Raw genomic sequence first — 11,121 nt, 5'->3', positions numbered from 1 at the left:
ATTATATGCCAATCTGAATCATGTGACATTTATCAGTTTTTTTGCAATAATTTTTTCGGTTATCCAAAACAGAGACATGTTACACAATGGAGTCGAATGTATTGTTTACCTTGGTAATAATGCATTTATGCTGATAAGGAAGCTTAGTGTTAACTACTTTGATAACCATTTTCATGGTTATGTGGTTGATTAGAATCCCTTCTCAAAGCTTTTTAGCACAATTCCTAGACTTAAAAGATAACATTCTATTAAATATTCATAGCGTCTTTTATGAAGGTAAAAAAATTAATTATACTAGTCCTAGATATGTAATCTTTTATGACAGCATTTTTTTTTTTCTTCCGTTATATTTTGTTGTTTCTTTGCATTAACTGTTAAATTATGTTGACAATCAATATTCCCAATTTGTGTGGTTGAAATTTAAACTTAAATTTAAATAGTTTTAATAATGAACCAAACATTTTACTGTATCAGTATAAACCTTTTATATATTCGAATCTACAATAACAAAAATAAATCTACGATAAAAAAAAAACCCTTTTTTAATAGGACAAGTTAATCAAATTTTATTATTGAGTTTATATTTTTTTTGATTCTTCTACTAAAACATCTTATACCATGTTAAGAATTGTGTGTGTTAAATTTTTTGCTTTAAGTTATTTTAAATTATTACATGCATTTAGCTTACTTTACACAAAAATTATATCCCTCGAGATAAACTTCTCTCAATAACTTAGTATGCTAAGGAACAACAATAGTAATAATAATAACAATATTTCTTTATTGGCAATAAAAACATACATAAAATATAACAGTTTGCAAAGAGCAAACAATCCAAGAAGTAGACTAATTACAGCTAATATGAAAATAAAATTATTTATAATTAATTTATGTTAAACTTTTCTAATTTACAAATTTTATTAAAAACACAAATAATTTACAACTTAAATTTGTTATTTACTAATAGACTAATAGCTGCATTTTATCTTAGTATGTCTGAAATTTGGCATTGGTGCAGATAGCACTCTAAAGTTTGTGTTAGAAAGTGATGGATGTAAAATTGATCTTGAGGACTTTTCAATAGTGTTAAGGTCTGATATATCGGTGGTTATACTCAAACCAAGCGAATGTTGGAAAGAAGTATTGTATTATATTTCATGTCACGGTGCACTATCATAATTATTTATCAGTATAACGTTGTGTACAGGATGGAAAATTTTTTTTTTTGTTATTTACCTCCTCAAGGCCGAAACGGCCACTACAGATGAGGAGGCTACTTAATAGTGGGTATAACCCTCTCTCAACTCTATAACTCCGAAACACGAACCTTGAAGAACAAGGCCGCTGCGTGGAGAAACAAGTTGAGCGCGGTACTACCAGGGACTTGGTGGGGATCGAACTCGGAACTTCTCGCATATGAAGCGAGCGCTTTACCACTACACCACTACCGTATTTTGTTAAAATGTAATGCTTTTGCAAAATCATCAATTGTCATGCACTTTCACATTATTTTAATATAAGTTTTATATAAATTGAAATGTTGACGTTTAAAATATGTTAATATTTGTAGAAAAATTTTCAGAAACTGTGTACTATAAATGCGAGTGAAACAAGTTTGTGTGTATAAGCCATAATATTAGTGTTTTACTGTTTGTCAAGAATGCTCAAAAATGTCAATCCATAAAAAGGGAAACTTTACCATTAAGATCTTTTGTCAACAATGAAAATAGCTGTACTTCGCATATCACGACTCACACCATTCCATCTAGCAAGGCTAGTAACAGAGACGTAACTGATGTCAATGAAAATGCTCCTACTTCTTCTGCATCAGGCATATTATCTAACCAAGTGTCTTCAGAGTCATTTTTGCTACAGCATTCAAAAACTAAACACCCTATGGTGAGATTGAAAACTGGAAGCTACGAAATGTCTGAAAGACAAGCTATAACATATGTTACTGCTGCTAAAGTTGTTGACTGTTACGGGAGTTATCTGCCGAAAGATAAAATGAAAATGGTCAGCACATTTCTTGCTGGGATTGCAGGACTCAAAATAGAATATTTTTTTGAACCAAAATCTCACAAGGGATTTTTAGCTAACTGTATTAAAACCGCATGTGTTAAGCTTAATAGCAATGAAAAGAGATGGACTTGGGCTCCAAAAAAGGAAAGAGATAAAGCTAGACAAACGGTAGTACTAACTACTGCAGCATTATCCTAATCATCCTCTACGAACTTATTGATAACTACCATTCTACAAAATGATGAGTTTATTTTCATAGGTTGCTGTCGACGATAGAGGAGTGTGAATTCTGTAAAGGTATTTAAAATAACAGACTCAAAAAAATGTTAATATTGTTTTTAAATAACTGTTTTACTAACGAGTATTGCATAGACTTATACATGTTACTTATGATTTTCATTGAAAATGAATTACACACTGTGTTGCATAAAACATAAAATCTGGTTTTGATTTACCAGGTATAGCAGGCTATGATAAATAACCGAAATGGTCAAGTTAACCACCTTGTCTGCATCAGTGTTTGCTGAAGAGCTCCTACTAGCAGCAAATAAAACGTTTTGTTACAGGCGAAAAAAATTGATGAACGTCATCCATCTTATTTAGAATGTGTACAGGAAATACCATGTTACCTATCCTTGCCACAAATGGTAAATATTTTCTAAATAGATATTGAAAAGTAAATAGAACTGTTTTCAATATGTAACTTGGTATTTTGATTATTTTGTAATTATCTATATTATCATTAGTAAGCCTACGTTGTAGAGATTTATTTAATGTTTAGCTGCTGCTAGATTTTCGTTGTATGCATCCTGATGCAGCTGATTGCTTTGTTGTGTGTATAGGAAATTTGATAACATCTGTGCTGCATTATTGTTCAAAATCAATTGCTAAATACCTTCAAGAATGTAATACAGAGGGAATTATTGGAGAATCCAGTAAGTTAATATACAAGTGATCTAAGATGTGTTTTGCATTAGGGTGCATCAAAAGCCCCATTCTTTCAAAAACAGATATGTACCTATTCCTACAACTTTCTTTTGGTTCTCACAAGCAACTTTTAACTCTGTTAAATTTTTTCAAAGTCTAACAAGATTTAGGTGGACCAAAGGCTAACAAGATTTAGGGTCTCGCTGCAAATTTCAAGTCTAAAATTTGCAGTGAGACCCTAAACTCTGAAAAAAAAATTTAATAATTTAATTTTTGTTAAAAAATGATAGTTTTTATGAAAAAAAACATGAAATAATAATGTTTGTATAAAATATTTGTTTATAAAGTTCATAAAAAATTTTGCTACTTTTCAGATCCAACATGACATGAATTTGAAAAAAAAAATTTTTTTGCCTTTAGGGTTTTGTTGTAAATTTCAGGCTTGAAGGGGCCCCTTAAATCTAGCTACGCTTTTAAAAACCAGACTTGCTTTTTAGAACCAAAAGAAGTTTTAAGAACAGGTACATATTTGTTTTTGAAAGTATGGGGCGATTGATGCACCTTATTAGACATATGTAGTTTAAGGTTGGCTGTTGTTAATAAAAATAATTTGCATATTGTACAATTTATAGGTGGACAGACTACAGCTGCTGTGAAAGCATTGCTGTACCTTTTGCCGATGACAGGAAAGAACTGCAAAGGAGTAGTTTGACTTGCTGATTGCATATGGAACGGTGAGCATTTTGGATGCATTGTTATTCATATTTATTAAAATATAATGTCTTGTTTTCTCTGACAGCACATAGATCAACATTTGTTTTATATAGTCTTTAATTTCTCAAATTAAGACTAATTTAAAACTAATTTAGTTTAGTTCTTATGGCATAAGTTGTGAATATTTTAAATTTTTATGAAATTGTAAATGTCCAAATTCATATTACGTTTACTTATTGTTTTATATTTAGCCTAACACAGGTAGTTCTATAGATGTTCCGCAAAACTTGGCTCATCCCAAGCTGTACCTTGAATATTCGTCAAATGATCTCAACAAAATCACTGGGAGAATTGTGTGCGACGAAAAAGTTTGCTTGGCTAGATTTATGATTGTCGAATGTTTGGATTACATGTTTAAGATGTTTTGGATTTTTAATTTGGAGTATCCTAGCTGTTTAGAGATGTTTTTTAAATTTTTGCAATTTAAAATATAAAGTTTAACATTTGGCAAGGAAAGAATGGTTGATACCATCAACAGTGTAGCTCGTCTTTTCCAACTATAGCTTATACAATCTAGTGATCACCACTGATGATGGATGAAAGCCTGGCATAGTTAAATGAATATAAGTGTTAACAAACTTGTATAATTACTTCAGTTTTGTTACTTTGGGTGCTCATCATGCCACAGTTATTAGATTGTATTAACTTGAATATTTCGGTTGTATAAATGGTCTTGTTTCATTGTATGCTCATGCTGCAGTTGTTACATTGTATTTACACGAATAGTTTACTCTTTAAGTTACTTTGTAAATTTCTATGCATGTGCAGCATTTATTACACTGTATTCACTTTAATTATAATTGGCTAATATTTTGCTGTACAAGTAGCTGTGTTATTTTGTGTGCTCTTGCTACAGTTATTACATTGTATCAACTTATATTTCTAATATTTAGTTGTGTAAACAGTTTAGTCTGCTCTAATACTTGTAATCTTGTTGCAACTCTTCAATACTTGTAATCTTGTAAAAATTCTTGCGACTTGTTCCCCACTTAGTCATTACTATAGCAGTCATTTTGTTGTACACTTGTTTCTTTTTGTGATTTGTGAATTTATTTAATGCGCTTGATTTGATTATTATTTGGAATTTTGGTGCTCATCATCGTGCAACTATTTTGTAATGTAGCTTTGGTGTATGTTACAAAATAATAACCAACGCGTTGCTTAATGACACCATTTTGTTTTAAATGTAAGCGATTAAAACAATTTTTTAATATTAATATTTGAAACCAGGAAATATGCTCTTAATTATATTTCTTAATGGCAGGAATAATAACCTTAATTGTGTTCCATGTTGAGTGGAATATATCCCTTGATTACAATCCTAAATGTCAGTAAAAATTGCATAAATTAAATTCCTCAATGTCGAGAAATATTGCCTTAATTACATTCCTTAATGACAGGAAAAGTTACCTTAATAACAATTCAAAATGTAAGGAAAAATTTCCTTCAAGTTTTTATTTACATTCAAGTGATTATTTTTTTTAAGGAAATTGTTTACCTAATTATTTCCTTTTTTTAAGAAAGTTTTTTCATGGAAAACAATTTCCTTAAAGTTATATTTCCTTATTTTAAGGAAGTCTTTATCAATGCTGATTTTGAGAGATTATTTGCTTATTTTTTCCCTTGAATATGAGGAAACTTTTTTTTGAATGTAGAAGTAATGCAAAACTCTGTAACTTATTGCTCACACATTTTTTGTTGCTGTCATAAAGTTGTTTCCTTAAAGTTTAGATGCGTTTTGCATTTGGATTCATAACTTAAAACAATGTTCATCCCTGTTGGTATAATAAAGTTAGGTTAAAAAACATGTTAAAAATATTTTTTGTTTATTAACTTTTTACTATTGTTTTAGTAATATATAGCTTTTAAACTTTGTAAAGAAAATGAGTTTAATAATAAAATAACTGACTTGAAAATGATATTTATTCAAGTATAAATGTAATTTTTTATCAGCGTCAATTAACTTTACTTCGATTTTAAATTTTAACGATAGCGAAAGCAACCACGCCTCATAGCTCTATCGTTACTGGTTCCGACACTTTGCGGTTTTTGTAATTATATATAACAGTTATACATATTTTTATTATTAGAAATGTGTCCAAAAGTCTACATTTTTATTTATAATATTTTATATATTATGAATATTTTATAACTCATGAAATAATTATTAAAAGTTAATAGTTTAAAATGAATTATTATGCTTTTTTTTAGTGTCAGATTACCGACCTATTTACATATAAATATTCTTGAAAGACTTATATTTGTAATAAGCTGGTGGCTCTAAACTTGATAGCATCTCATAAGTATACTTGGTCCAGGCTCTAAAATATCATTGTATGGTTTTGGTTATCAGCTAATAAAATTTAGAGATGTGGATATGACAAGAGTTCAAACTGGATCATAAACAAATGAGTGTTTTTTAAAAGGACGGATTTGCTCAAAAGTCTTTGAGCCAACCCACCTTTTTAAAAAACACTGATTCAAATAAGATCTATATATTTAGTAAAGTGTTCACTTTATCTTCACTAAACGAAAATCATTCAATCTTTTCTCTACAATTTTTTCAATGAGTTCAGCTGAAAGCGCCACTATACTTTTTTAGAATTTTTTTTCTAAAACGTACTGAACAAGCGTTACTTAAAATGTTCACGTTAAAGCTTAATTAGCCAAAATTTGCCAATCAAAATAATGGCAAGTTTGCTGGCTGCAAGAGCTTACAAACTTTGCCAAATTTGGTGTGCGTTGTGTACAGGTCCGCTCAAGACCTTTTTGGTTTTGAGCGGACTTTTACACAACTTAGAAAATATGAACCTAATGTTAAATACTTGATATTTAAGTAAAAATACTGATACTCAAAGTTTTGCATTTACCTTAAAAGGTTTTAGATTTGATTTGTTGTTTTGAAAGTTGATAGTGTTTATTATTTTGAATTTTATAAAAAATACTATAAAATAATATGCATAACATATAAAATAATGTTTAAAAAAAATGTCTAATACAAAAGCTAAGGACTTTTTTGAGTCTTTTTAAGTATTTAATAACGAATATGCATATTATGAACATTCAATGCTAGAAATCTTATAATGACATATTTAATGTATTTAACATTATTACTAGAATGTTCCCTAAAATTTATGTAAATGCACTATGAAAATATATTATTAAGCTGCTTTGTTGTACCATACCAAAACTAAGATCTGATATATATAGATAATATTTATTGACATTAAAGCTGTTGATGGGGACCTGGGGATCCACCCGTTGGTTATTGCCCAGGTAGAATTTTTAACTGACGGGTACCTGTCATTTAATTTGTTCAAAGTTCATTTCATACGTTTGTTAAGTTTAAAATTATTTTACAACAGTTTTAAAATGTTAATTTAGTATGTAAAAAAAGATCTTAAGGATCTTGTTGTTCATAGTTTCAATAGTTATGATTTTTTATCATAATCAGAATTTCTGAAAAAAATTCACGTTTGGATAGTTATTTGAGATTTTTATTTAGAAACCCACTTATGCACAATGTTAAGTACAATAAACCTCAAGTTATGTATAACGTTTTTCTTTATGTACATCGGAAATCCTCCGACTCGTTTATAAACATGTCTCTAGGACCATACTTTTTCAAAACTTGGAAGACGGAAAGTACCTCGAAAACTACCTTAATCCTGATAAAGAAACAATATGACCAGGAAGTTAAGTATCCAAGACTATAATTAGAGAAGACGCAGTTCGTAGCGTTTACAGTTGATATTTGGAATAGTAGTTAAAACATTGCGTATATGTGTGTATATGCGAATTTGGCGAAGACGGGATGGAAACTGGATTCCTCAATTTTGCAGATATGAGAATGTTCCGAATTGCAAACTAGAGAAGATATCAGTATTATTTTCTAGGATTCTAGTAACGACTAAAACCGCGTCCCACATGGGTTCCGCGTGGGTTCCGTGTGGGATTGATGGGATTTACGTGGGACGGATTTTCCCATGTGGTTTCCGTATGGAAATTTGTCACCTTAAACATAATTCCTGATAGTTAACTAAATGTATAACTAGTTATACATATAATTTGTTATAAAAACTTATTTTTTAAGGTTATGCTTGAACAAATTAGTACCAACTAATTCGAATTCAAGATTTAGTTAAAGTTCAAGTTAAAGTTCTTATTTATTCATTGTTTTTGTTAATTTTATGTTTATTTGTTCAAATTTATTAGTAAGTACTATTTTTTACTACAGTAAGAATGTTTATCATTGTTGAACGTGATTTTATTAGTAACTTAATTTTATTTTCAACATATTTTGACAACACCCTTTATATTTTAAATAATGACAGCTTTACTTTTCTATTGATGTTAAATTTATTACGTTTCAATAACTCAGATTGAATCTTAACTGAATTATTGTAAGCTTTGTAGGGGTTTGTTGTATATCAAATGGTGTTGTAAATAAAGTATAAATTATATATATATATATATATATATATATATATATATATATATATATATATATATATATAACATTAAAACAATAAAATTGATAGAAAATTTCACTTTAAAACGAATACCATTAATATTGTGATGATAATAGCATTAGGAAACTAGTATTTATGTATTATTATTATACTATAAATAAATAGTTTTTTAATTCATTTTATAAAATAGAGACTGACATATATAATAACATGACAATAATAAACAGCCTCACACATCGCCAAGTAAGGTTATTTAGCTAGAAAACCATACGTTTTATTAACTTTGCAAATATATTATACATAGGGGAGATGGGGGCGCATTTATCGCCGTAGCAGTGTTTTGAAAATTGCGCAGAACTTGAAAGAGATGTAAAAACTTATTAACTACGAAACACATGTAGAACTATCTGGCTTTTGGAATATATAAATATTTTGATTTAAAAAAATGATAAACATGAATAATTTTAACTTTTAAACAACCCTCTCAAAAGATCAATGTACCCCAAACTATGGGGTACTATGATCTCCGACTTGGGGCACATTGATCTTATATGTGTAATATTATCTAAACGTTTAACACTTCTATAACTAAATCTTGTAAATAATTTAGTCAAAGGGTAATATTGTATAACATATAATACATCTAAATTTTTTAATTATTTTTTAAATATAGCAGTTAAAGCCACTAGTCTAATTTTTAATTAAAAAATGTATAAATCACAGCAGCTATAAGCTACCCGCTTTATATGCGTTTAAAACTTTACAACAACTTGAAATTTATAAGAACTGAAATATAAAGACTGAAATAAGAATACAACTTTTAAGTTTACAAAACTTGTTAAAAGTACAATATTTTGATTAAGAATATTTCATCATTTGTGAAAGTCAAGTTGTGAAGCAGCTTTTGGTTTACATTGTTTTTTATTCCTAGGCAAGTAATTCTTAGTTTCTTTCTTATCTTTTGTGGAGACTTTTTGTTGATTTTTGGTTTGCTTCAAAATTTTCTTTTCTTTTGACAAACGAATTTCATTTCTGACAGAAGTATCAGTCAAGATCCTTGTTTTTAACTGCCTACTTTTAACATTTTTTTTTCTGGCAGATGCTTTTGGGTAAGGTTTTAAAACCTCAGGTGAGATTATAGAAGCAACACTTGTTGACACTTTGTTTAAAATACTTGTTTCAATATTTACTATAGTTATTTCAGACTCTATGTGATTAACATGTGCTGGTATCGTTTCAGATTCCATGTTGTTGACAGGAGTGATAGTAACTGTATCTGGAGCAGCTCTATCTGTAATTGATGATGGTAAATATTCGTCATCTTTGAAAATTTCAGAATTGAATGGCTCAATGCCAGCTACTCTAAATCCTGTCTGTATATTAGATGGTGAGAAAGCTTTTGTATACGGTTCTCGAACTATTGAAACAATATCATAAATGGTCATTGGTCTTGGGTGTGAAACCATCCAATTATCACATGCAGAATTGTAAAACCTTTTCAATGGTCCAAAAACAGTTCTATCTAATGGCTGCAATTTATGGCTGCAATGGGGAGGAAAACTTATCATTGTAATTCCGTGTTGAATTGCAAGCTCCAAGCCTTTAACAGAAATATGACTTTCATGACTGTCGAGAAGTAACAAAACTGGAGATTCCTGAGAACAGTTTGAATATTTAACAAAATGTTTAATCCATTCTATGAAAATTTCTGAGTTCATCCAACCAGAAGGATTTGCAAATCCCACACATCGAGGAGGTCCTTATTTAATCATGTAATCATGAAACTTTACCCTAGGAAAAATAAATAATGGAGGAATGGAATTTCCAATAGCATTAGAGGCACAACATGCAGTTACCAATGTTCCTCGTTCTGCAGATGTGATTCTTCCAACTTGTTTGCTTCCTCTACCAGTTAAAACCTTTACCGGCTTTTGAACGGTTGTTAAACCAGTTTCATCAACATTATATATACAGTTAGGATTATATTTATATCGATTTCTTACCGTTTTAAGATTTTGAAAAAACTCTCTTACAGTGTGTTTGTTAAAAGCTAGTGATCGAGCGAAGCTCGTTGCTTCAGGTGTTCGTAGAGACAACTCTGGTTGTCTTTTCATAAAACCTTGCAACCAATCAATGCCTGCAATTTTATTTTTGATCCATGATGATGGGCATATCTTATTGTTTTTTAAAGCAAATTCATATGCCAATAATCGCGTTGACCTAGTTGAAAGGCCATAGTTCATTTTTGATGCAATTAGTAAATAACTTGATAAACTTTTTTCATCTTCTGCTGTAAAAACTTGTCTATTGTTGTAGTTAGGCTTGAAAGCTTCATTTGGATTAAGCCTCTATTTACGACAATATCTTTTTAAAGTCATTCTATCTATGTTAAACTGACGTGCTACAACATTCAGTTGTGTTCCTTCTAAAACTTTATTAACAGCTACTTTCATTGTTTCACTTGGTATAGCAACATTATTTGTTTTTTTAATTCTATTTCTAACCATTTTAAGATCTGTAAAAAAATATATCAATAAAAACATATGTTTTTAATAAATGCTAATATTTAACATAATAATATTATGTTAAATATTTTTTAATTATTATGTTAAATATTATTCTTTTGATATTATAAAATAATAGTATTATTATTACTAGCTTATAACATAAGTAGATTTAAAAAATGAAATGCTAAAAGCTATTGTTTGTTTATATATAGTTTTTTTTTTAAGTTATAAATACAATTCCATTCGTTTAACTGTATTGCTTATAAACAAAAACATGGGGCACTTCGTCTTCTATGGGGTACTTTGATCCTCCGATCAATGGGCCCCGCATAGTCAAAGATCAATGTACCCCAATAGGTATAGGTAACATATTGATAGCAATATCTACTGTATAAATTGCAGCCAAATAAAAATTATAT

At 29.3% G+C, this 11,121-nt stretch overlaps 1 protein-coding gene across 1 annotated transcript; it reads right to left on the bottom strand.

The window, feature by feature from the left end:
• Positions 1-9,067: 9,067 nt before the first annotated feature.
• LOC136080428 (uncharacterized) lies at positions 9,068-10,702 on the bottom strand. The gene is made up of 3 exons (XM_065797050.1): positions 10,628-10,702; positions 9,986-10,543; positions 9,068-9,850 (listed from the first exon to the last, which is right to left on the bottom strand). The coding sequence occupies exons 1-3, from the start codon at positions 10,700-10,702 to the stop codon at positions 9,068-9,070; spliced, it is 1,416 nt and encodes a 471-aa protein (XP_065653122.1).
• Between the last annotated feature and the right edge of the window lie 419 nt (positions 10,703-11,121).

The sequence above is a fragment of the Hydra vulgaris genome, chromosome 05 (assembly GCF_038396675.1).
Source record: "Hydra vulgaris chromosome 05, alternate assembly HydraT2T_AEP".
Lineage (NCBI taxonomy): Eukaryota > Metazoa > Cnidaria > Hydrozoa > Anthoathecata > Hydridae > Hydra > Hydra vulgaris.
Note: the sequence above shows the minus strand (reverse complement) of the source record. Positions and strands in the feature narration are given on the sequence as shown.